The 26,899-nt window shown below is 50.5% G+C and overlaps 1 protein-coding gene across 4 annotated transcripts in view; it reads right to left on the reverse strand.

Moving 5' to 3' along the window:
* SLA2 (Src like adaptor 2) overlaps nucleotides 1-26,899 on the reverse strand; it is a 34,280-nt gene that overhangs the window by 5,897 nt on the left and 1,484 nt on the right. For 3 of the 4 annotated variants that reach the window (XM_001137186.7, XM_001137099.7, XM_009437161.5), the window contains exons 2-5: nucleotides 22,984-23,117; nucleotides 16,123-16,222; nucleotides 15,172-15,258; nucleotides 14,225-14,328 (exon numbers count right to left, since the gene is read on the reverse strand). In XM_001137186.7, the coding sequence (XP_001137186.1) occupies nucleotides 14,225-14,328; nucleotides 15,172-15,258; nucleotides 16,123-16,222; nucleotides 22,984-23,074 (382 nt within the window). In that variant the 5' untranslated portion in view covers nucleotides 23,075-23,117. The remainder of the gene's footprint in view (nucleotides 1-14,224; nucleotides 14,329-15,171; nucleotides 15,259-16,122; nucleotides 16,223-22,983; nucleotides 23,118-26,899) is intronic. The other variant, XM_016937873.4, reaches the window with a different exon arrangement.

The raw sequence follows: 26,899 nt of genomic DNA on the forward strand, positions 1-26,899 counted from the left end.
ATTTTTTTGTTTTTTTAGTAGAGATGGGGTTTCACTATGTTGGCCAGGTTGGTCTTGAACTCCTGACCTCATGATCTGCCCACCTTGGCCTCTCAAAGTGCTGGGATTACAGCTGTGAGCCACTGCGCCCGGCCAACAAATTTAAAAGGATTGAAATCATTAAAAATATGTTGTCTGGCCACAATGGAATTAAATTAGAAATTAATAAGGAAAAGGTATCTAGGCCGGGCGCAGTGGCTCAAGCCTGTAATCCCAGCACTTTGGGAGGCAGAGGCTGTTGGATCACCTGAGGTCAGGAGTTCAAGACCAGCCTGACCAACAAGGTGAAACCCCATCTGTACTAAAAATATAAAATTAGCTAGGTATGGTGGCACATGCCTGTAAATCCCAGCTACTTGAGAGGCTGAGGCAGGAGAACTGCTTGAACCCAGGCGGCGGAGATTGCAGTGAGCCGAGATTGTACCATTTCACTACAGCCTAGGGAACAAGAGTGAACTCCATCTCAAAAAAAAAAAAAAGTATCTAGAAGCCAGGTTTGGTGGCTCACGCCTGTAATCCCAACACTTTGGGAGGTTGAGGTGGGCAGATCATTTGAGGTCAAGAGATTGAGATGAGTCTGACTAACATGGTGAAACCCCATCTCTACAAAAAATACAAAAAAATTAGCCAGGCTTGGTGCCAGTAATTCCAGCTACTCGGGAGGCTGAAGCAAGAGAATTGCTTGAACCTGTGAGGTGGAGGTTGCAGTAAGCTGAGATCACGCGACTGCACTCCAGCTTGGGCAATGGAGTGAGACTCTGGGGGAAAAAAAAAAAAAAGGCTGGGTGCGGTGGCTCACACCTGTAATCCTAGCACTTTGGGAGGCTGAGGTGGGTGGATCACCTGAGGTCAGGAGTTCAAGACCAGCCTGGCCAACATGGTGAAACCCCATCTCTACTAAAAATACAAAAATTAGCCAGGCATGGTGGCACACACCTGTAATCCCAGCTACTTGGGAGACTGAGGCAGGAGAATTGCTTGAACCTGGGAGCAGGAGGTTGCAGTGAGCCAAGATCATGCCACTGCACTCCAGCCTGGGCGATATAGCAAGACTCTGTGTCAAAAAAAAAAATTGGAGAGACTGAAGTGTGAGGGTCACTTGAGGCTAAGAATTAAAGACCAGCCTGGCCAACATAGAGACCCCCTTCCCATGTCTGTACAAATTTTTTTTTTTTTTTTTGAGACAGAGTCTCGCTCTCTCGCCCAGGCTGGAGTGCAGTGGCGCCATCTCGGCTCACTGCAAGCTCTGCCTCCTGGGTTCACGCCATTCTCCTGTCTCAGCCTCCCAAATAGCTGGGACTACAGGTGCCTGTCACCACACCTGGCTATTTTTTTTGTATTTTTAGTAGAAACGGGGTTTCACCATGTTAGCCAGGATGGTCTCGATCTCCTGACCTTGTGATCCACCTGTCTCGGCCTCCCAAAGTGCTGGGATTACAGGTGTGAGCCACCGCGCCCGGCCAAAAAAAAATTTTTTTTTTTAATTAACCAGGTGTGGTGGTGTGAGCCGATAGTTGCAGCTACTCAGGAGGCTGAGGCAGGAGAATCACATGAACCCAGGAGGCAGAGGCAATTATTATGCCACTGCACTCCAGCCTGGGCGACAGAACGAGATTCCACCTCAAGAAAAAATAAAAACAATGCTGGGCGCGGTGGCTCACACCTGTAATCCCAGCACTTTGGGAGGCCAAGGCGGGCAGATCACGAGGTCAGGAGTTCAAGACCAGCCTGGCTAACATGGTGAAACCCCGTCTCTACTAAAAATACAAAAATTAGCTGAGCATGGTGGTGGGCGCCTGTAATCCCAGCTACTCAGGGAGCTAAGAATCACTTGAACCGAGGAGGCAGAGGTTGCAGTGAGCCGAGATTGCGCCACTGTACTCCAGCCTGGGCAACAGAGCTTGACTCTGTCTCAAAAAAATAAAATAAATAAAATAAAGAAGATACAGAAGAATATAATTTGAGAGACCTCTGAAAAGTATGGCAAGATTAAAACCATAGAAGTTACGGAAGACAGGCAGAGTCGAAAAAAGGATTTGCTTTTGTAACTTGATGATCAAGATATAGTTGATAAAATTGTTCGGAAATACCACACTGGCTTTTTTTTTTTTTTTTTTTTTTTTTTTTTGAGACAGAGTCTCCGTCTGTTGCCCATGCTGGAGTACAGTGGTGCAATCTAGGTTTACTACACCCTCTGCTTCCCAGGTTCAAGGGATTCTCCTGCCTCAGCCTCCTGAATAGCTGGGATTACAGGTGTGCACCACCATGCCTGGCTAATTTTTGCATTTTTAGTAGAAACAGGGTTTCACCTTGTTGGTCAGGCTGGTCTCGAACTCCTGACCTTGTGATCCACCCGCCTAGGCCTCCCAAAGTGCTGGGATTACAGGTGCGAGCCACCGCGCCCAGCCAGAAATACCACACTGTTAATGGGCATAATGGTGAAGTGAAAAAGGCCCTTACTAAATAACAGAGGTAGCCTACTGGATGGTAAGTAGTCGTGGAGGTGGATCTGGCAATTTTACAGGTTACAGAGGAAACTTTGGAGGTGGTAGAGGTAATTTTGGCTGTAGTGGAAACTTTGGTGGAAGAGAAGGCTGGGGTGGTGGAGATGGTGGTAGCAGAGGTAGTTATGGAGGAGGTGATGGTGGCATCAATGATGGTGAGCCTGCTTATAGCAGTAGACGGGGCTGCTGTGGTGGTGGAGCAAGATATGAAAACCAAGGTGGTGGATATGGTGGCGGTGGCGGAGGATATGATGGTTACAATGAAGGAGGAAATTTTGGCGCTGGTAACTATGGTGGTGATGGGAACTATAATGATTTTAGCAATTATAGTGGACAACAGCAATCAAATTATGGACCTATGAAAGGAGGCAGTTTTGGTGGAAGAAGCTCAGGCAGTCCCTATGGTGGTGCTTATGGATGTGGTGGTGGAAGTGGTAGATATAGTAGCAGAAGGTTCTAAAAACAGCAGAAAAAGGCTATAGTGTTGTTGTTTTTTTTGAGACGGAGTCTTGCTGTGTCACCAGGCTGAAGTGCAGTGGCGCGATCTCGGCTCACTGCAGGATCTCTGCAGGAGAATCGCTTGAACCCGGGAGGCAGAGGTTGCAGTGAGCCGAGATCGCGCCACTGCACTCCAGCCTGGGTGACAGAGCAAGACTCCATCTCAAAAAAAACAAAACAAAACAAAAAACAAAAACTGAACATCACTTGCTTAACAATGAGGATAAATGTAAAATTAAAATTTATTTTAAAAATAAGAACTAAACATTGGCCAGGGACAATGGCTAATGCCTGTAACCCAAGAACTTTGGGAGGCGGAGGTGGGAGAATCACTTAAGCCCACCCAGGAATTTGAGACAAGCCTGGATAACATGGTGAGAGTCTTTCTCTACAAAAAATTTAAAAATTAGCCAGGCATGGTGGTACATGCCTGTGGTCCCAGCTACTCCAGAGGCTGAGGCAGGAGAATCGTTTGAGCCTGTGACGTTGAGGCTGCAGTGAGCCATGACTGTGCCACTACACTCCAGCCTAGCCAACAGAGGAAGACTCTGTCTCAATCAATCAATAACTGAACATTGGCTGGGTGCGGTGGCTCACACCTGTAATCCCAGCGCTTTGGAAGGCCGAGGCAGGTGGATCACCTGAGGCCAGGAGTTCAAGACCAGCCTGGCCAACCCATGGTGGAAGTTGCAGTGAGCCAAGATCATGCCACTGCACTCTAGCCTGGGTGACAGAGCAAGACTCGATCTCAAAAAAAAAAAAAAAAAAAAAATTAGCTGGGCATGGTGGCATGCGCCTGTTGTCCCAGCTACTCGGGAGGCTGAGGCAGGAGTATCTCTTGAACCTGGAAAACAGAGGTTGTGGTGACTCAGCCTGGGCAACAGAGCGAGACTCCGTCTCAAACAAAAAAACAAAAAACTGAAAAACCACGATCACCTGAAAAAATGCAGAAAAATCATTTGACAAAATTCAACACCCTTCATGATTAAAAAAAAAAAAAGCAGAAAACGATGAATAGAATATGTTAGTTTCCTATTGCTGGTGTGACAAATTACCATCAATTCAGCAGCTTAAAATAACACAAATTATTATTTTACAGTTCTGGAGGTTAGAAGTCTGAAATGAGTTTCACTGGACAAAAATCAAGGTGTCAGCAGGGCAGTGTTCCTTTTGCAGACTCTAGAGAAGAAATCCATTCCCTTTTCTTTTCCAGTTTCTAGAAGCCATATGTATCCCTCTGCTCATGGCCCCTTCCTCAGTCTTCACAGCCAGTAGCATCTTCCTGTCTCTAACTCTCACCCTCCTACCTCCCTCTCATAAGCATCCTGGTGATTATATTGGGTCCATCTGGACAATCCAAAATAACCTTCCCATCTCAAAATCCTTAATCACATCTGCAAACTCTTTTTGCAACGTAAGGTAACATATTCACAGGTGCTGCAGATCAGGACCTGAACATTGTTGGGGGGGATGATGATTCTGCCTACCACAGAAGGGTACCTGATACAAAGCATCTGTGAAAAATCTACAGCTAAGGCCAGGTGCAGTGGCTCATGCCTGTAATCCCAACACTTTGGGAGGCCGAGGCTTGCGGATCACCTGAGGCCAGGAGTTCAAGACCAGCCTGGCCAACAAGTTGAAACCCCCATCTCTACAAAAATAGAAAAATTAGCTGGGCATGATGGCGTGTGCCTGTAATCTCAGGTACTCCAGAGGCTGAGGCAAGGTATTGTTTGAACCAGGAGGCGGAGGTTGCAGTGAGCCGAGATCAGGCCACTGCACTCCAGCCTGGGTGACAGAGTGACATTACATCTCAAAAAAAAAAAAATCGACAGCATGCTTAATAGGAAAGATTGATTATTTTCTCATCTAAGATTGGAAACAAAGCAATAATGTTCTTACCGCTTCTACTCAGTGTTGTACTAAAGGTCCTAACAAGTGCAATAACACAAGAAAAATAAAGTATATGGATTGGAAAATAATACAGCTGCCTTTACTTACAGATAATACAATCATATGTAGATAATCATAAGGAATCTGCCAAAAAGCTACTAGAACTAAAAGTAAATTTAGTAAGGTGACCCAGAGTCAATATGCTTTGAGAAGTGTATTGACCCCAGTAGGGTCTCTGCTTCCTTTTCTTTGTTTTCTTTGCCTGACTGGGAGCCCTTTGACCTTTGTACCTTTATTTTTTTTTTTCTTTTTCTTTTTTAGAGACAGTTTCACTGTGTTGCTCAGGCAGGCCTCAAACTCCTGGGCTTGGGTGATCCTGTTGCCTCAGCCTCCCAAGTAGCTGGGGCTATAGGTGTGCACCACCACGCCTGGCCTGTATTCTGTACCTTTGAGAAGAGTCTCTTCTTGAGCTGTGCTGTAACCCTAAAAAATTCTGTGGCTGGGAATGCGCTAAATGTTTGAAAATAGGCCCAGAAGGCCAACCAACCCAGCTGAACTAGTGACCAAGACCTTATAACTTTTGCATGGTTCTTGAACCACCCACCCCAGCCACTGTCACGACAGTTATTAGAATCAGAAAGGGTAGCTACACTTGGGATCTGGTTGGTGGTCTCAGGGATAAAGAGGTCAGGAGTCATCCATTCCTGATTGCTTCCTGTCTCAGCCTCACATCCAGCCCAACAGAAAGCCCTGTTGGGTGTGGTCAGAACACAGCTAAGATCCAACCACTTCTCACCTGGAGAGAGCCTACTACAGCTTCCTGCGCGGCATCCTCTCTTCTCAGCAGGCAGGAGGGGTCAGGTCATCTCATGCCCCTACTCAGAATCCTCCCTGTCACACTTAAAATCAATCCCAAGTCCTCTCCCTGGAAAGGCTCTGTGTGACCTGACTCTAAACTCCCCTCATCCTGTCTTCCTTGACTGCCTGCTGAGGACGCGCCTCCCTGAGGCCTGTACTCACACTCACACCCTGGCACTCTGTGTCCTCTGAACGCTGCTTTGTTTCCTCTTGGCACTTATCACTCTCACACTCTTTTCTTATTTGTTTACTGTCCACCTTGCCAACTAGATTGTGGCCAGGAATCTTGCTTTTCATACTGCAGAATCTCTGGTGTTTTGAACAGTGCCTGGCACAAAGTCAGCACACAGTATCTATTTGTTGAATGAATGACTGAGTCTCTGTGGTAAACACTCGGACAGAGCCACGATTACAAGCAGTTTTAAGGAGAGCTCATCACCACTTGCACTCCTACTGTCTGTGAGCACAGATGGTGTTGGGAATGATTCTTGAAGGCCTATCATTGCATGATTTGCAGCAAACACATATTGAGCATTTACTAAGACCTACCCTTCCCTGAGGACAGAGGGCCCACCCAGAGCCAGCCCTGAGCTGAAGATGGGGTGCTGTGGGGCACACAGGTCCAGGTGACTGACAGGGGAGCAGGTCACTAGGGGTGATGAGGAGGTGACTTTGGTTCTGTCCTTGGAACTGATGCTACAAACAGCCTGAATCTTCCTGTCTGGGGGGCAGTCTCTCCCAGCTCTTCATCCTCTCTCCCCCTCTCAACATGCATAGGTGTGCTCACCTGCTCATTCATTTATTCAGTAAACATCTGCTGAGCACCCACCACATGCTGGACACTCTGCTCTGGGCCCAGACACAGGTATGAAATCATCACACTCGGGGAAATAAGTGCTGTCTTGTCAGCACATCCACAGCTGGGATTTTCCTTAATGGTCCTCATTTCAAGTATTTAGTTCCTGTATTATTCTCATCAGACCACGTACCCTGATGATTTTTTTTTTTTTTTTTTTTTTTTTTTTTTTTTTTGAGATGGAGTTTTGCTCTTGTTGCCCAGCCTGGAACGCAATTGCATGATCTCGGCTCACTGCAACCTCCACCTCCTGGTTTCAAGCAATTCTCCTGCCTCAGCCTCCTGAATAGCTGCCATTATAGGTACCTGCCACCATGCCTGTCTAATTTTTTTGTATTTTTAATAGAGATGGGGTTTCACCATGTTAGCCAGGCTGGTCTCGAACTCTGACCTCAGGTGATTCCCCCGCCTCGGCCTCTCAAAGTGCTGGGATTACAGGCATGAGCCACTGTGCCCGGCCATGATTTTGTTTTAGGAAATAAATTTAGCCAGCTGTGGTGGCTCATGCCTGTAATCCCAGCACTTGGGAAGTCTAAGGCGGGAGGATCGCTTGAGCCCAGGAGTTCGAGACCAGCCTGGGCAATAGAGTGAGATCCTGTCTCTACAAAAATTTAAAAGTTAGGCATGGTGGTGCACGCCTGTAGTTCCAGCTACTCAAGAAGCTGAGGTGGGAGGATCACTTGAGCCCACAAGTTCAAGACTGCAGTGAACCATGATTGTGCCACTGCACTCCAGCCTGGGCAATAGAGTGAGATCCTGTCAAAAAAAAAAAAAAAAAAGCTGGGTGTGGTGGCTCATGCCTATAAACCCAGCACTTTGGAAGGCCAAGGTGGGCAGATCACCTGAGGTCAGAAGTTCGAGACTAGCCTGGGCAACATGGCCAAACCCTGTTTCTACTCAAAATACAAAAATTACCTGGGCCAGACATGGTGGGTCACGCCTGTAATCTGAGCACTTTGGGAGGCCAAGGTGGGTGGATCACTTGAGGTCAGGAGTTCAAGACCAGCCAGGGCAACGTGGCAAAACCCTGACTTTAAAAAAAAATACAGCTGGGCGCAGTGGCTCATGCCTGTAATCCCAGCACTTTACGATGCCAAGGTGGGTAGATCACAAGGTCAAGAGATCAAGACCATCCTGGCCAACATGGTGAAACCCTGTCTCTACTAAAAATACAAAAATTAGCTGGGTGTGGTGGCACGCACCTGTAATCCTAGCTACTCGGGAGGCTGAGGCAGGAGAATTGCTTGAACCCAGGAGGCATAGGTTGCAATGAGCCGAGATTGTGCCACTGCACTCCAGCCCAATGACAGAACGAGACTCCGTCTAAAAAAAAAACAAAAAAAAAAACCACAAAAATTCGCAGGGTGTGGGAGCGTTCACCTGTAGTCCCAGCTACTCAGGAGGCTGAGGTGGGAGAATCGCTTGGGCCTGGGAGGCGGAGGTTGCAGTGAGCCGAGATAGTGCCACCGCACTCCAGCTTGGGTGACCCTGTCTTAAAAAAAAAAAAAAGTCTGGGCGCGGTGGCTCATGCCTGTAATCCCAGCACTTTGGGAGGCCCAGACGGGCAGATCACAAGGTCAGGAGATCGAGACCATCCTGGCTAACACGGTGAAACCCCATCTCTACTAATACAAAAAATTAGCTGGGTGTGGTGGCAGGCGCCTGTGGTCCCAGCTACTCGGGAGGCTGAGGCAGGAGAATGGCGTGAAACCGGGAGGCGGAGCTTGCAGTGAGCCGAGATCCCGCCAACTGCACTCCAGCCTGGGCGACAGCAAGACTCCATCTCAAAAAAAAAAAAAAAAAAAAAAAAAAAAAAAAAAAAGAGGAAAAGAAAAGAAATAAACCTATTACAGCTACAGAAGAGGTATTTTCAAGATGCTATGGGAGTTGAGAACAAAAATTGACATAGTATGGGAAGGCGATAGCCTGGGAAGGCGATAGCCTGGGTAGGTGATAGTCTGGGAAGGCGATAGTCTGGGAAAGTCCCACTGGAAAGAATGGTGAAGGATGAGTGTGAGTTTGCCGTGAGGAGAAGCGGAGGGCAGGCTTTCCAGATGGAGGGAGGGGTATGTGTAAGGATGCAGCGGTAGAAAGAACAAGGTATGTTTACAGAGTGGCTGGTGGGCAGAGGGTCCAGAGGGAACAGTGGAAGCTGTGGCTGGATGCGGGGCCTAGAGGAGGACCCACCAGAAAGAAAGGCCAAGTATAAGGTCCTCATTTCAGAAAGCTCCAGCAGGCTTAGGCAACATCACCTCTGGGACCTCTGGGGTCAGGTATTCCAGTGATGATGCTGGGAGTGAGGGATGAGGGATCAGATAAGAAGCTGCATGTGAGAAGTGGGCCTAGCAGGACCCTCCTGAACCTTCTCTGCTGAGGCCTCTAAGAAGCTTTAGGGATTGAATCTTGCACCCTCCACTGTCTGCACCCTGAGGACAAAAGCCATGACTTAGCAGGCCTGACTCGGAGGAGATGCTCAGTAAGTGTTTCCCAACTGACAGCGGACAGAGGTGAGCCCTGCAGGGGCAGGAACCATATCTTGCTCATCAATCTCCCTTATAGTGCCTGACACAGAACAGATATACAGCAGGACAGCCCAGAGGGGCTGCTGCTGGGGCCTGTCCCTAACCCTGTGCTGACCTCTGCACAATCCTGTGACCTCCACAAAGCTTCTAGGCCCCCTTCACAGAGCAAGATTTGGGGCCTGACTAGAGCCTGGCCATGGCTGTCCCGAGGCCTATCATATAGCCAGGTATGCCAGAAGGACTTGGGAAGATGGGGTCTTCCTGCTCCGGACTCTGATTAGTGTTCCTGGTAGCTCAGGGCCCCAGGCCTTCCTCCTTGGTCCACACGCAGGCTTGAAGCTCGTGTGGAATCAGTGCCTTTGGGCCAATGAAAAGCTGATCCTGGCATCACTCACTCACTCGGTCAATGGCTAATTCCCATTATATAAGACAAGAGCATAATGTAAAGTACATTGTCTCTTATTACTTCATTCTGGGTTCCCTAGATTGGAACTCTGTTTTCAAACTCAAGAGAACAATAGAACCATCCAGAGAGCCTGTCCAAGAAGCAGATTTCTGACCTCTGCCCCCAAAAGTCTGATTCAGTTAGGTCTGCGGTAGGGCCCACAAGTCTACAGTGTCAACAAGTTCCCCTGATGAGTCCTGTACACTCAAGTCTGAGAACCACTGTTCTATGACGTCACTTGGGCCCCTAGAGTCACCGTGGTGTCAAACCACAGTATAAAAGTTTACACTGTGACCCAGGACACACCTTATAAAAAATCTGAAACAAAAGTTTTATGACGCAATATTTACCCCAACCATGGTCATGTTCTCTGCTCAATTTCACTACAAACACGCACTGGTCCAGACGCACTAAATTAGTGGGTTCCGACCCTGGCTACCCATCAGAATCACCTGGGCAGCTTTTACAGTGTGCAGGCCACATCCCTGACCAGTGAGATCAGAAACCCTGGAGGTGGGGTACAGGCATCAGTGTTGATTTATTGAATTTATTTATTTATTTGAGACAGGGTCTTGGTCTGTCACCCAGGCTGGAGTCCAGTGGTGTGATCATAGCTCACTGCAGCATCGACTTCTTGGGCTTAAGTGATCCTCCTGCCTCAGCCTCCCAAGTAGCTTAGACAACACGCACATGCCACCACACCTAGCTAACTTAAAAAAAAATTTTTTTTTTTTTAAGTGATGGGGGTCTCCCTTTGTTGCCCAGACTGGTTTTGAACTCCTGGACTCAAGTGATCCTCTTGCCTTGGCCTCACAATGTGCTGGGATTACAGGTGTGAGACACTGCACCTGGCCCCTAAACTGATTTCTTGACCCACAAATCAACCATGACCCGCAGGAAAATTTTACCTTTCCTGGAAAATTGGCAAATTTCTTCTTTTTTTTCTCCTCCCCCCCCCCCCCGCCCCGCACTAACATTTTTCATCTTCCTCTTTGATAACAATAGCTGCATCCTGATCCATCACCTTTTGGAATTGACTATGGGGACCTGGAGACCTTAGTCCCGGTAATTATGAGGATTTTTTTTTTTTTTTTTTTTGAGACATAGTCTCGCTTTGTCACCCAGGCTGGAGTGCAGTGGTGCGATCTCGGCTCACTGCAACCTCCACCTCCAGGTTCAAGCAATTCTCTAGCCTTAGCCTCCTGAGTAGCTGGGATTACAGGCACCTGCCACCATGCCCGGCTAATTTTTTTTGTATTTTTAGTAGAGATGGGGTTTCGCCATGTTGGCCAAGCTGGTCTCAAACTCCTGACCTCAGGTGAGGCCTTATGTGGATCTTATGAGTCTTTAAAGATCTTCATGGATCCCGCTGGGCGCGGTGGCTCATGCCTGTATCCTAGCACTTTGGGAGGCCAAGGTGGGCGGATTATCTGAGGGTCAGGAGTTTGAGACCAGCCTGGCCAACATGGCAAAACCCCGTTTCTACTAAAAATACAAAAAAAAATAGTCCGGTGTAGTGCCTTACTCCTGTAATCCCAGCACTTTGGGAGGCCAAGGTGGGTGGATCATCTGAGGTCAGGAGTTTGAGATCAGCCTGGCCAACATGATGAAACCCTGTCTCTACTAAAAACAAAAATTAGTTGGGCATGGTGGCATGTGCCTGTCATCCCAGCTACTCAGGAGGTTGAAGCAGGAGACTCGCTTGAACCCAGGACGTGGAGGTTGCAGTGAACCGAGATCGCACCACTGCACTCCAGCCTAGGCAACAGAGTGAGACTCTGTCTCAAAAAAGTATAATAATTATCCCGGTGTGGTAGCACTCGCCTGTAATCCCAGCTACCAGGGAGGCTGAGGCATGACAATCACTTGAACCCAGGAGGCAGAGGCTGCACTGAGCCAAAATGTGCCACTTCACGCCAGCCTGGGCGACACAGTGAGACTCTGTCTCAAAAAAAAAAAAAAAAGTCTCCATACGGCTTTCTCTTCTCACTCACAGAGTTTTCTCTTTGCATCTGTGTCTTTTTAGGTAAGGGGCAGAGTGGCCATAAGGGCCGGCCACTATATTCTTGGGGCTGACCCAGGCCAGAGAATGGGCCAGGGGAGGGGAGCTGAGCACTGAGCACTTCCTGTGGCTTCTGAAGCTCCGGGGGACAGTCTGCAGTGGGGCCCTGCTCCACTCCGCAACGCTGCTGTGGTTTCCTGTTTGCAGCTGCTGTGCTGGGCTGGCCTCCCCAGCCCCTCTACCAGCCTATGGATGTATGTGAGGTGGGGGTGCTGACGCTGCCTAGAAAATAGCAGGAGGGGCCTCAGAGAGGTCAACCCAAGAACGCCCAAGGGCAGGAGAGGAGAGGCAAAGAAGCTGGAAAGGGTCCTGGGAGGGAGACTGAGGCAGAGAACGAAGGGTCCCGACAGCCTATCACAGTTGGTTCATATCAAGGCGGGCGCCAGGAGGTCTGTCCATTCCTGATACCTCCCTTCCCTGGTCTGTTGCTATGCTTGCAGTGCCAACATTACTGTCCCACGTGGGCCTTTCTTGGGGGCCTGGAGTGAGAGGAGGTGTGGCTGGGTTTGAATCCTGGCTCTGCACTTACTAGCTGTGTTTCCCCAGGCAAATTATTTCTCTTCCCTAAGCCTCAGTTTTTCCATCTGTAAAATGAAGACAATGGAAGTACAATCCCCATACGTTGTTTTAAGTCACTTAAAGGGCTTAACACAAATGTGGGGGCTGCTGCTCCTTCAACATCCCTCTTTGCCTCTGCCTTAAAGGACTCAGGGGCAGCAGCTCAGAGGGAGGCAGGGTCATCAAAGAGACAATCAACTTTGTGTTTTGATTGCAAAAGACCCTGCACCTGGGGTGGGAGAAGCCCCACATGAATGTGCATGTGGCCCGTTCCTACTCCTCTTTGGTCCAGTTTTTCAGTCTGTACAGTGGAGCGAGGAGGATCCATGAGATGACTTCCAGTGGGTTTCTAGCTCTGACTGGCTACTGACCCAAGAGATCCTGTCACCATTTTAACGTTTTGCCAAGAGATCAGAATCATGTTGTGTCTTGGGGAGGGAGGAATCACCTCCTAGTCAACGCAGAGAAATTCTGTGACTATACTCTATTAAAAATCCTAGTTGCCAATGTGTTGGCTGAGCCTAGATCCCTACTGTGGGCCATTCACATTCACTTTTATTTTTTGAAGATGGAGTCTGGCTCTGTTGCCCAGGCTGGAGTGCAGTGGTGCAATCATGGCTCACTGCATCCTGGAACTCCTGGACTCAAGTGATCCTCCCACTTCAGCCTCCGAAGTAGCTCGGACTACAGGCATGCACCACCATGCCTCACTACATTTTAAATTTTTTTGTAGAGAACTGGTCTCATTATGTTGGCTAGGCTGGTCTCAAATTTCTGAGCACAAGTGATTCTCCCACCTCAGCCTCCCAAAGTGCTGGGATTACAGGTGTGAGCCACAGTGCCCGGCCTGTATTATTTTTAGAAATGCAGATTTTTGCTCTGTTGCTGATAGGCTCTCATGGCAGCAACATGGCAGACGACAGCCAGACTGCTAGACACCAAGGCTAGGAACTCCAGCCCTTCACATTTGGCCTTCTGCCCCACCCTCAAGTCATATCACACTTGGCTCTTGGCATTGGAGGGGCAAGCCCTGGCATCACTGTGGATCTCAAATAGAGGTATGTTTCCCAAACTCTGTGCCATGGAACACTGGCTTCCAGTGACCCAGGAGCTCCCTGAGAGCAGGGACCATGGCCACCTCACTCAGCAGAGATGCCTAAGGCCTGACACATACAGTAGGTCCTGTCCTTCCCTGAAGCCTCCCCACATCATAGGTGCTGGAGAAGCATTTGCTGAATGAATGAACATGGAGTGACTATGACAGGTGCTGCATGATGAAACACTCCTGTGTCAGAAACACTTGGGAAATGCCCAGTTAGGCAAACGCAACGCCTTAAGAAGTCTTGTGTTAACATGGATTGTGAACCTCTCAGAGAAGGATACGATTTTCGGGGTCCCCTAAAATGACCCCCCATCTCCTCTACTTCTAAGCAGGTGGCCCACAGAACACACTCAGAGAGTCCCTGTAATGCATCCTCTCGTTTCCCCCAAAACACACGCCCAGCACTGTGTCTCTGCTGAGTAGCAACCCCACTGCCTTGGGAGAAAACCAAAGCTTCTCAGCTCGGCATCCAAGGCCTCTGTGCTGGAGCTTGCTCACTTCTAACCTCCTATTGTCCCGAGGTGCAGCCCGCTGGCCCACCCCAGCACCACTGTGTCTTGTTGCCTGGGATCCTGTGGGAACATCCCTCAGGATCCCAGGTCCACTCCTCCAGGTCCACTCATGGTCCATTCCTCCATGAAGCCTCCCTTGATTGCTCCAAAGTTAGCTGCCTCTCCTCTGCTTTCATGGCCTGTCTCCATCTCCCCCAGCCTGGGCTCCACATGGCTCATATGGGCAGGACACGGAGCTGGGGCTCAGGAAATCTTGGTTGACTGAGGAGTCAGGCAAAGCCTATTTTCTGGGCCGCACCTGCAGCCATATATCTGTGGGCTCCTTTCTGAGATCTCCACGTAGGGAGGGCCTGGGCTGGCACTGAGCTTACTTACCTCTCCTGGTCTGGCTCTCCCGGATGAGGAAGGCCCCTCCAGGGTTCCCAGGTAACAACAGCAGTTCCTCTGCTTTCTCCCTGCTCAGGCCCTCATACAGCCACCTGGCGGAGCGAAAGAGAGGGACAAGGGACAGGGTCAGCCTGGAGGAAGAGGGAAGCCAAGATTTTACCACCACCGCTGAGTGACCCTCACAAGGCCCTCCCTCTCTGGGCCTCAGAGTTCTATCTGCTCCACGAAGAGCTGGGCTCAGGGTCTCCGAGGTCCATGCCATTTTTGTCTTCCCAGTCCTGGCTCCAGGGCCCTGGGAGGACAAACTCATGGGGACAGCCTCAGCTTTCTCTGCCTGGAGAACTCATTCCCCCAAGTAACCTGGGTTGGTCCCAGCCTCTCTGCTATCCCTGCTCAGTCCCCAAAGCACCCTGATTCTATCCACTCACATTTCTAAGCCTCAGCTTTCCAAGAGCTGCCCCTCTGTTTTTTTCTTTTTTTACTGAGACAGGCTCCTGCTCTGTGGCCTAGACTAGAGTGCAGTGGCGCAATCACGGCTCACTGCAGCCTTGACCTTCCAGGCTCAGATGAGCCTCCCACCTCAGCCTCCCTAGTAGCTGGGACTACAGGTGCGCACCACTGTGCCAGCCCCTCACGCCACATGCTGCCATCTCCTACGTGGACTTTTCAGCGTTTTCCACCACGAGATCCTGGCAACCTCCAAAGCCCAGAGCTCCACACCTCCTCTGTGGGCCTTCCCAAGCCCTTCCTCTGGCTCCCACGTCTCACAGGCCAACCTGTGCTAGGATGAGCTGTCTGCCCCTCTTGAGGGCAGGACCTGGGTTCGATTCTCCCCCATCCCCAGCTTTGCTCAGCGCAGAGCCGCGCATAAAGGGGAGTTCTTGTGGGAGGAGGAAGCAGGAAGCTCTGCAAGGCGGGCCTGGGTGGGAACTCACCCACGGGAGACTTTGGCCACGTGGACGCTGGGGATGTTGTACTCTCTGCCTGAGACTTCAGACAGCACCGTCCACCAGTCTCCATCCCTGGAGAGAGAAAGGAGTGGGGGCACCTCTTTCAGATGAGCCAAGGCCCCGACAACCACACATTCAGGGCTTGCAAGGACCCTCTCAGGCTGGATCCTGTGGCCACCTGTCCTGCCTGTTTCCCAGGCTTCCCTGCACTAGCCTGTCCAGGTACCTCCTGAGTCAGGGCTGGGGCTGGTGGTAGATGCACAATTCCAGGCTCCCTGCTACAGGGCGCTGCCCACCCACTGCTTCTCCCTGTGGGGGTGTCCAGCCGCCTGAAATTCCACCACAGGGTTTCTGTGAGCGCTTCAGCAAAGGCTTGTGCTTTTCTACCTGGGGGAAGGGCCCCTTCTCCCAGGACAGTATCTCTAATTCCTTCCTTCCTTTCTTTTTTTGAGACAGAGTTTTGCTCTTGTCGCCCAGGCTGGAGTGCAGTGGCGTGATCTCGGCTCACTGCAACCTCCGCCTCCCAGGTTCAAGTGATTCTCCTGCCTCAGCCTCCCAAGTAGCTGGGATTACAGGCGTCTGCCACCAAGCCCGGCTAATTTTTGTATTTTTAGTAGAGACAGGGTTTCACCGTGTTGGCCAGGCTGGTCTCGAATTCCTGACCTCAGGTGATCTGCCCACCTCAGCCTCCCAAAGTGCTGGGATTACAGGTGTGAGCTACCACGCCTGGCCCATTCATTTATTTTAGAGATGACAGGGTCTTGCTGTCACCCAAGCTGGAGTGCACTGGCTTGATCATAGCTCATTGCAGCCTTGAGCTCCCGAGCTCCAGCGATTCTCCCACCTAAGCCTCCCAGACAGCTAGCGCTACAGGCACACACCACCATGCCTGGCTCTATTAGTGCATATTCAGGTATCCAGTGCCCATGGACTTACTCAGAGACGATGGTCAGTGGCTCCCCGAGTCTCAGCGACAGCTCGGCCGGGCCACCTGCCGGGAAACTGCCCAGGGCCACGGCTGTGGCCTTGCTTCTCTCTAGATGGAGGGACAGAAATAGTCACCTACTTAGCTAGCCCTGCTCCACGCATGAGGTCTAGTGGAGTCTGGCCTGGGTCTGGCTCCCAGCATCAGCCCTCCACAAGCACCCTGAGGGAGTCCCATCCACTTCCTAAGAGGGCCACCCTGGAATCAAGCTTTTCCAGCAGAACTTTGCAGAGCCCTGACAGTGCCCAGAGAGAGAGAGAGAGAGAGAGAAAGAAAGAAAGAAAACAAAAAATTAGCGATAGGGTCTTGCTCCATCACCACTGCACGTAGCCTGAGCGACAGGGCAAGATCCTATCTCTAAAAATTAGGCTCAATGCAGCCTTGACCTCCCGGGCTCAAATCCTCCAGCCTCAGCCTCCTGAGTGGCTGGGACTACAGGTGTGCACCACTACACCCGGCTAATTTAAAACAATTTTTTAGTAGAGATGAGGTCTTGCTATGTTGCCCAGCACACGGTGGCCATGAGGCTCAGAATGTGGTGACCTTAAGGCCCAATTTCAAGGCTGGGCATCAGGCGGCAAGGGCACCCTCAGCACAGGACCCACGCCCTCAGCCATCCCAGAGGGCAGCCTGCTCAGGCCAACCAGACTCCCTATGACCGCCGAGCCTTGTAGCCTGAAAATCCAGGTTTCAGCAGCTGCTGAAGGCCACTCACTGCACCCTAGCACACCTCCCTTCTTCCCCCTTGTCCTTTTTCTGTAAGGATTCCTTAGCACATAAACACATTAAGTAGGAGAAGCAGCCAGGGTCAGCAAGAAGGGTCCCTCTGCATCCTAGATGCCCCTGTAGGAAGCAAGGTCTTAGAGGACTCTGGTGTGCCCTTCAGATGGAGCTGGGACCCCAGGAAGTGGGGCAGGGGAAGCAGCTGAGCAGACAAGGATGGGGGTGTTGGGTGGGGGCACCGTGTGGGCTGAAGGGCCTGTGCTCCGGGTGGGCATGGGAAGACCGAGGCTGATTCTGGAAATGGACTAGTTCCCCACATCCTCCCAGACACATGTGGAGACCCTGCAGTGAACCCAGCCTGGAGAGCTCCCCAGGGGTCTGTCCTCTGAGGTCTCTGAGGCATAAGGCCTGGCCATTCCACAGTGCAGAGAAATGTCTGATGCTTGGACAAATGATGCACACCTTGTGACGGGTGCTCTCTGATGAGAATGGGAAAATGTGGCCTGGGAGGGCCCCTTCCCCTCCTGGAAGCCCTGGCCTTGCACTCCTGGGGGCAGCCACCCAGCTGCATACACTACACTGTCCCCCTGAATGGCCTCACTCTGCCTGGCTGGCTTACCTTCATCCTTCATTTCCCAAGTGAAATGTCCCTTCTTTCAGGAAGCCTTCCCTGACCAGCCACCTCTGCACACACTCTTGGTCAGAATCCCTTAAAACATACTGCCACCAAAATCTAAGACAGTTCTAGTTGGTTATTGGTTTAGCACCTGTCCCTGGGGCTCAACTGTCCCTGAAGTCATGGACTGTGCCAGTCTTGTCCACTCCTGTGTCCCCAGGTCCTGTCACAAGGCCTGGGATGTGGTAGATTTAAAGTGGTTGCAAGAGGCCGGGCACAGGGGCTTATGCCTACAATCCCAGCATTTTGGGAGGCCGAGGCACATGGATCACCTGAGGTTGGGAGTTCGAGCCCAGCATGACCAACATGGAGAAACCCCATCTCTACTAAAAATACAAAATTAGCCCGATGTGGTGGTGCATGCCTGTAGTCCCAGCTACTCGGGAGGCTGAGGCAGGAGAATCACTTGAACCTCGGACGCGGAGGTTGTGGTGAGCGGAGATCACATCATTGCACTCCAGCCTGGGCAACAAGAGCTAAACTCCATCTCAAAAAGAAAAAAAAAAAATATATATATATATATGGTTGCAAGACTGAGTGGCCGCAGTGGCTCACGCCTGTAATCCCAACACTTTGGGAGGCCAAGGCAGGCAGATCGCCTGAGGTCGGGAGTTCCAGACCAGCCTGGCCAACATGGTGAAACCCCGTCTCTACTAAAAATACAAAAATTAGCTGGGCTTGGTGGTGGCACGTGCCTGTAATCCCAGCTACTTAGGAGGCTGAGACAGGAGAATCGCTTGAACCCAGGAGGTGGAGCTTGCAGTGAGCCAAGATGGCACCATTGCACTCCAGCATGGGCAACACAGCAAGATTCCGTCCCCCACCCCCCCCAAAAAAAGAAAATGTGCTTAATCTGTTTTACTGTAGTGGTGACAGATTAATACCTTGTTTGACAGAATTCACTCACAATTCTCAATAATTCTTCTTTGGGGTAAGTAAATCTGCTCTGAATTGTCTTGGCTCATCAGTGTTTGCTTGTCAGCATTTTCTGTAATTGAAATAGAAGTGAGGTGACCCTTGTTCTATTAGTCAAGATCTACCTCTAAGGTGCGCGTGTGTGTATTTTTTTTTTTTTTTTTTGAGACGGAGTCTCGCTCTGTCGCCCAGGCTGGAGTGCAGTGGTGCGATCTTGGCTCACTGCAACCTCTGCCTTTCGGATTCAAGTGATTCTCCTGCCTCAGCCTCCTGAGTAGCTGGGATTACAGGCACCCACCACCACGCCTGGCTACTTTTTGTAGTAGAGATGAGATTTCACCACGTTGGTCAGGCTGGTCTCGAACTCCTGACCTCGTGATCTGCCCGCCTCGGCCTCCCAGAGTGCTGGGATTACAGGCGTGAGCCACTGCACCCGGCCTACCTCTGAGGTTTCAATCATTTTGAGCCCAGTACTCTTGTTTGAAATGTCCAGTTGTAAACTTTGCTACATATTTGCAGGCACATTGATGTTATTTCTTCAACGTAGGCTCATATTCTGTGAAGTTTGCTTTTTTTTTTTTTTTTTTTGAGACAGTCCCGCTCTGTTGCCCAGGCTGGAGTGCAGTGGCATGATCTTGGCTCACTGCAATCTTGACCTCCTGGGTTCAAGCGATTCTCCTCCCTCAGCCTCCTGAGTAGCTGAGATTACAGGCACATACCACCATGCCTGGCTAATTTTTTTGTACTTGTAGGAGAGACAGGGTTTCTCCATGTTGTCCAGGTTGGTCTCGAACTCTTGACCTCAGGTCTGCCTGCCTCGGCCTCTTTTTTTTTTTTTTTTTTTTGAGACAGAGTCTCACACTGTCGCCCGGGCTGGACTGCAATGGCATGATCTTGGCTCACTGCAACCTCCACCTCCTCCTGGGTTCAAGTGATTCTCCTGCCTCAGCCTCCCGAGTAGGTGGGATTACAGGCACCCACCACCATGCCCAGCTAATTTTTTGTATTTTTAGTAGAGACGGGGTTTCACTATGTTGGTCAGGTTGGTCTTGAACTCCTGACCTCATGATCCGCCCTCCTCGGCCTCTTAAAGCGCTGGGATTACAGGCATGCACCTGGCCTGAAGTTTGCTTTTTTTTTAGTCAGCTCTATAAAACAGTGTGCTAAGATTTTCACATCTTTAATTATCACATGGTTGAGGAGACTTCTATGTTACAAATGAAAAACTTGAGATGGGGAATTTAGGCGATTTATTGTTTTTGTTTTGTTTTGTTTGACAGAGTCTTGCTGTGTCCCCCAGGCTGGAGTGCAGTGGCTCGATCTTGGCTCACTGCAACCTCCACCTCCCAGGTTCAAGCAGTTCTCCTGTCTCAGCCTCCAGAGTAGCTGGGGCTACAGGTGCATGCCACCACGCCCGGCTAGTTTTTGTATTTTTAGTAGAGACAGGGTTTTACCATATTGGTCAGGCTGATCTCAAACTCCTGAGCTCAGGTGATCCACCTGCCTCAGCCTTCCAAAGTGCTGGGGTTACAGGCATGAGCCACCGCCCCTAGCCAATTTAGGTGATTTAACCAAAGTCCCAGTAGCAAAACTTGCACAACAGCCATATAAGGCACATGTCCCTAGGCTCTGTCCAGGGGAGCAAGTAAATACACCATGAAGTAGTGTGATCTTGTTATCTGTGCTGGTTGATTTTATGTGTCATTGTGGCTAGGCCACACAACCCAGATATTTGGTCAAATACCAGTCTAGATGTTGCTGTGATTGAGATTGAATTTATTTATTTTTTTGAGACGGAGTTTTGCTCTTGTTGCCCAGGCTAGAGTGCAGTGGTGTGATCTCGGCTCACTGCAACCTCTACCTCCCAGGTTCAAGTGATTCTCCTGCCTCAGCCTCCCAAGTAGCTGAGATTACAGGCGTGCGCCACCATGCTCGGCTAATTTTGTATCTTTAGTAGAGATGGGGTTTCACCATGTTGGTCAGGCTGGTCTCAAACTCCCACCCTCAGGTGATCCGCCTGCCTCAGCCTCCCAAAGTGCTGGGATTACAGGCGTGAGCCACTGCAGTCGGCTGAGATTGAATTTAAATCAGTAGAACGAGTAATGCAGATAACCGTCCATAATGTGGGTGGGCCTCGTGCAATCAGTTGAAGGTCTTAAAAGAACAAGACTGACGTCCTTTGAGGAAGAGGGAATTCTGCCTCCAGACTGTGGTCAACTCAGGACCGCAGCATCAGCTTTTCCCTGGGTCTCCAGTCTGCCCTGCAGATTTCAGACTTACAGCCTCCACAACTGTGTGAGCCAGCTCCTCAAAAAAAAATCTCTACACACACACACACACACACACACACAACTATTGGTTGTGTTTCTCTGGAGAACCCTAATATATTATTGAAATCCCTATCAAAGTGTGACTTGAGAAAGGATTTGTGGCCTGTTTTGGGAGAAGAAGAAACAGACCTGGGGCCATAGTTCCAACATCAAAATACTAGAATTGCGGCCGGGTGCAGTGGCTCACGCCTGTAATCCCAGCACTTTGGGAGGCCGAGGCAGGTGGATCACAAAGTCAGGAGATCGAGACCATCCTGGCTAACACAGTGAAACCCTGTCTCTACTAAAAATACAAAAAAAAAAAAAAATTAGCCAGGCGTGGTGGCGGGCACCTGTAGTCCCAGCTACTCGGGAGGCTGAGGCAGGAGAATGGCGTGAACCCAGCAGGCGGAGCTTGCAGTGAGCCAAGACTGCCCCACTGCACTCCAGCCTTGGAGACAGAGTGAGACTCCGTCTCAAAAAAAAAAAAAAAAAAAAAAAAAAAACCTAGAATTGCTAGGATATTTTTATTGTTCAACTGTCCAAGAAACTGGGAGTTTTAGTCAAGACTATACTAGAAAATCATGGTTATAGACTCAGCATATGCATTGTATATGCTATTTTTCCACCATTAAGACAGCCCTGGCAAGGGCCAGGCATGGTGGCTCATGCCTGAAATCTCAGCACTTTGGGAGGCCAAGGTGGGAGGATCATTTGACCCCAAGAGTTCAAGACCAGCCTGGGCAACATAGGGAGACTCCATCTCTACAAAAATTTTAAAATTTAGCCAGGCATGGTGGCATGTGCCTGTAGTCCCAACTACTCGGGAGGCTGAGGTAGGAGGATTGCTTGAGCCTGGGAGGTTGAAGCTGCAGTAAGCCATGATCACGCCACTGCACTCCAGCCTGGGTGACAGAGCAAGACCGTGTATTAAAAAAAATATATATACCACAAAAATAAAAAGACAGCCCTAATTTCACTTCAGGTAATTTCATAGTACCTCTCGGGTCCACTAGGACAGTATAGCAGAACTTTCTGCAACAATGGAAATGTTCTATAATTCTGTGCTGTCTAACAAGGTGGTCACTTACTAAGTGTGCTATTGAGCACTTAAAATGTGGCTGGGGTGATGAAAGACCTTTTTTTTTTTTTTTGTTAGACGAATTTTCACTCTGTTGCCCAGGCTGGAGTGCAGTGGCATAGTGGCATGGTCTCAGCTCACTGCAACCTCTGCCTCCCGGGTTCAAGTGATTCTCTTGCCTCAGCCTCCTAAGTAGCTGGGATTACAGGCACCCACCACCATGACCGGCTAATTTTTGTTTTTTTGTTTTTTTTTTTTTTTTTGAGACGGAGTCTCGCTCTGTCGCCCAGGCTGGAGTGCAGTGGCGCGATCTCGGCTCACTGCAAGCTCCGCCTCCTGGGTTCACGCCATTCTCCTGCCTCAGCCTCCCGAGTAGCTGGGACTACAGGCGCCCGCTACCACGCCCGGCTAATTTTTTGTATTTTTAGTAGAGACGGGGTTTCACAGTGTTAGCCAGGAAGGTCTCGATCTCCTGACCTCGTGATCCGCCCGCCTCGGCCTCCCAAAGTGCTGGGATTACAGGCGTGAGCCACCGCGCCCGGCCTAATTTTTGTATTTTTAGTAGAGATGGGGTTTCACCATGTTGGCCAGGCTGGTCTTGAACTCCTGACCTCAGGTTATCTGCCCGCCTTGGCCTCCCAAAGTGCTGGGATTACAGGCGTGAGCCACCGTGCCCCACCCTGGCCTAAAATGTTAAGTTTAAGCAGTTACGTGTGGCTGGTGGCGACTGCAATGGACAGTGCAGCTCTGGGGGCTGGGGAGGTGGGGCTGGCCAGCTCGGTGTTTGGATAAACAACTGGTTGAGAAGGAGGGAAGCCTTGGGAAATGCCTGGGGGACTGTCATGCCCTCCTGGTTTAATATTCTGGTTAGTGCCTGTTGCTTTCTCCTGTTTTCTCATTTATGCCATTGTTTACTGTTCTTACTGCTAAGGTAGGCTGTATAGGAGCAGGGACCCTGCTGTATGGCTCAGTAGGCAGGGCCTGGTATGCAGCAGGCCCTCAGCGGTGCTTACGCTGTGTTGGAGCTGCTGGCCAGGAAGGCCCACAGAGGCAGTCAAGTCTAGTACTGTGTGGGAAGAGCCTGGCTGTCACAGGCCCTGAGGCCTACCTGCTTCCATGGTCACAGGTCCCTGGCCTTGGACAGAGGAACTCAAGCTTGGGCTTGGCAGAGATTTTCTTCTGCTGGGCAGACTTCCCATTGTTCCTCAGCAGAGCACTCAGAAGCACATCATCGAGGGAAATCTGAAAGAGACACAGTGATGGGGACAGAGCCGAGGCTTCTGGCCCAATCTTAGATACCCCTCCCTCCCCAGATCGGCCCTGGCTACCTCCTCACAGAGCATGTGAATGACCTCCCTCCTGTGGGACCAGGCTCCAGCCTCTCTGCCAGCCTCTGAAGGCTTCCTGCACATTGGACGCTGTTTTCTCCACATCTCATCTTTTTTATGCCACAACAGGCTCAACTTTTTCTTTCTGGGCCTCTACTTGGGTCCCTCCCATGGGCAGTCATGCCCTCTCCTTCCTTCAGTCCTGTTTGGATCCCATTCTTCCTTCCCCAGGAAGCCTCCCAGCCCCTAGCCTTTGTTGATCACTCCTTTGAATTCCTATAGCTCACTTAGAACCCTTTCTCTGACCCGGGATCACACTCGGCTACTGGGTGGCAGGGGACAATGACAGGACAGTGAGCTCCCTCCAGGCATACCAGGAACTGTGGCTTGGATCAGAGGTCTGCAAGGAGGGCTGGGTGTGGTGGCTCATGCCTGTAATCCCAGCACTTTGGGAGGCTGAGGCAGGTGGATGACCTGAGGTCAGGAGTTCAAGACCAAGACCAGCCTGATCAATATGGTGAAACCTCATCTCCACTAAAAATACAAAGATTAGCTGGGCGTGGTGGTGTGTACCTGTAGTCCCAGCTACTCAGGTGGGAGGCTGAGACAGGAGAATTGCTTGAACCTGGGAGGCAGAGGTTGCAATGAGCCAAGATCAAGTCACTGCACTCCAGCCTGGGTGACAGAGGGAGACTCCCTCTCAAAAAAAAAAAAAAGTCTGCAAGAGGGATCTGAGCAGGCTTGAGAGCTGGTGTCACAGCAAGCCAAGGTGACACAGATACACTGTTATTGGTGTCAAAGGGCCAAGTAAGAGTACTTGTCTCAGCCTCCTGAGTTGCTGAGATTACAGGCATGAGCCACCAGGCCCGATAGTTTAAGAGGCCGAGCACTTAATCCCAGCACTTGAAGTGGCTGAGGAGGGTGGACTGCTTGAGTTTAGGAGTTCTAGACCAGCCTGGCCAGCATGGCAAAATCTAGTCTCTACAAAAGAAACCACAAAAATTAGCCGGCTGTGGTGGCGCACACCTGTAATCCCAGCTATTCAGGAGGCTGAGGTAGGAGGGCGGGAGGATTGTTTGAGCTTGGGAGATGGAGTTCACAGTGAGCCAAGATCATACCACAGTTAGTCAACTGCACTCCAGCCCAGGCAACAGAGTGAGACGCTGTCTCAAAAAAAAAAAAAAAGGACTGTGGGTTGTATGATGCAGTGATGACTTGCAAGGCTTTGGGGGACTGACTGTTGAGCCACTTCCCCTCTCTGTGCCTCCTTTTCCTCATCTGAAAAATGGGGATAACAACACTCAACATACAGGTCCGAGAGATAACGCACATGAAAACCCTGACCAGCCCCCTGTTTCCTTTACCACGTCCTGAATGTCACTTCATCAGCGGCCTCTCCTGGGAGCCTCCCCAGGAGGTGTCACTCCGTCACCCAGGCTAGAGTGTAGTGGTGCAGTCCTAGCTCATTGCACCCTTGAACTCCTGGGTTCAGGGGATCCTCCCACCTCAGCCTCCCAAGTAGCTGGGATTACAGACATTAGCCACCACATCCAGCCTCTTTGCAAATTTTGTTTTGTTTTGTTTTTTTAATACAGAGAGTTTCACTCTTGTTGCCCAGGCTGGAGTGCAATAGCACGATCTCAGTTCACCGCAACTTCCGCCTCCTGGGTTCAAGCGATTCTCCTGCCTCAGCCTCCCGAGTAGCTGGGATTACAGGCATGCGCCACCACGCCTGGCCGATTTTGTATTTTTAGTAGAGATGGGGTCTCCCCATATTGGTCAGGCTGGTCTTGAACTCCCGACCTCAGGCGATCCGCCCTCCTCGGTCTGCCAAAGTGCTGGGATTACAGGCATGAGCCACCGCACCCGGCCCTTTTTTCTTAAGTTACGGGCTCATGCCATGTTGCCCAGGCTGTTCTTGAACTCCTGGGCTCCACCAATCCTCCCACCTCAGCTTCCCAAAGTCCTGGGATTACAGGTGTGAGCCATGGGACCCAGCCTCTCTTGGGAAGTTTTCGTCATTCATTTGAGAGTTTACTTGTTTAATCTGCCACTATCCTGTAACTGCATGAGGACAAAGACTTCTTTTGTTTGCCTATTACTCAGCATTTAGTGAGGCATCACAGAAAGCACTCAGCACACATTAACTAAATGAGACTGTTAGCTCTTCGGACAGGTGTCTTATCATTAGAATAGTTTAAATCCCCGGATTTCCAGGATAGTGCTGATTTTTCCAAACACTATTTTAAAGTGTTTGGGGAGTGGGAGGCGGAGCTTTGTCTTTCTTTTCAGATGGTTTCATTCTTTTCAGTAGGGACAAGGCACAGTTACACAATTGGCCCAGTTCAGCTGGTATTCATGGAGCTTCTGCTCTGTGTCAGGCACCTGCCAAGGACTGGTGGTCCCTGGAGGGGAACCCATGCACCTTACTCTGGAGGAGATCACTGAATGGGGTGGTGACAGAGTGGGCTCCTTCCTTGCCTTTGAACCCCACACTGCCTGGATGAGGACGGGCGTCCATCAATATCATGGAGTGATTTCTGTGGCCTCCTGGACCAGTCCTGTCTGGGGAGTAAAGATCCTACCTTAGAGCATGGAACAGCCCTCTCTGTTCTTCAGTCTCATGTCGTTGACATGGGAATAACAATACCTGGGCCGGGCGCGGTGGCTCATGCCTGTAATCCCAGCACTTTGGGAAGCCGAGGTGGGCAGATCACATGAGGTCAGGAGTTTGAGACCAGCCTGGCCAACATGGTGAAACCCTGTCTTTACTAAAAATACAAAAATGAGCCGGGTGTGGTGGTGGGTACCTGTAATCCCAGCTACTCAGGAGACCGAGGCAAAAGAATCGCTTGAACCTGGGAGGCAGGGGCTGCAGTGAGCCGAGATTGTGCCACTGCACTGCAGCCTGGGCGACAGAGCGAGACTCTGTACCCCCCTCCCGCCCCAAAAAACCTAATACCTGCTTGCTGCTCCCTCCGTATGGGGAGTTCGGCATTCATCTGGAAGGGAGCTCTTGAACACAGAATGGGCATATGGCATGGAAATGGGTCCTGACAGCCACTTCCTGCTCAGCCTTTTAGGATCCTGCAGCCTGGGTACACTGAAATGGTGCTGCTGTTCTTGAGGAGGTTTTTTGTTTTTGTTTTACATTATTGGGGTCTTGCTGTGTTGCCCAGGCTAGTCTTGAACTCCTGGGCTTAAGCGATCCTCCTGGGGAGGATTTTTACAAACCCAAGACCAGGAAACCCCAGGGAGAGAACCTCTGGCTTGGGCAGCATGAGTGCCCACTTGAACCTGGCTGGAGCTGTGTGGCCTCAGGCAAAGCATGCAAGCTTCCCCCGTCTCATCTGTGAACGAGGTGCACTACAGGCGCCATGGGGCTGTGGGGAGAGTTGCAGGAGTCTGGCACAGAGTGGGTGCTCAGTAAGGCTTAGTTTCCTTTCCCCTCCTTCAGGAAGACCACAGTCACCACCTGCAATAAACTGAGAGACTCCTTCCTGCCGCAGGTGGAGCTGGGGGCTGGGCCCAAAGGCAGATGGAGACAGGGGAGCTGTACTCAGGCTGAAAGCCTCCCCAAAGTCTCTGCAGCTCCCTTCACCTGGTCAAGGACTTGGTCAGGTCAAGGCCAATAAGCCCCTGGGGGCAAAACAAAGACCATACGATGGGCCAGCCTAGGAGGAGGCAGAGTATTAG

Source organism: Pan troglodytes, chromosome 21 (genome assembly GCF_028858775.2).
Source record: "Pan troglodytes isolate AG18354 chromosome 21, NHGRI_mPanTro3-v2.0_pri, whole genome shotgun sequence".
NCBI classification, from domain to species: domain Eukaryota; kingdom Metazoa; phylum Chordata; class Mammalia; order Primates; family Hominidae; genus Pan; species Pan troglodytes.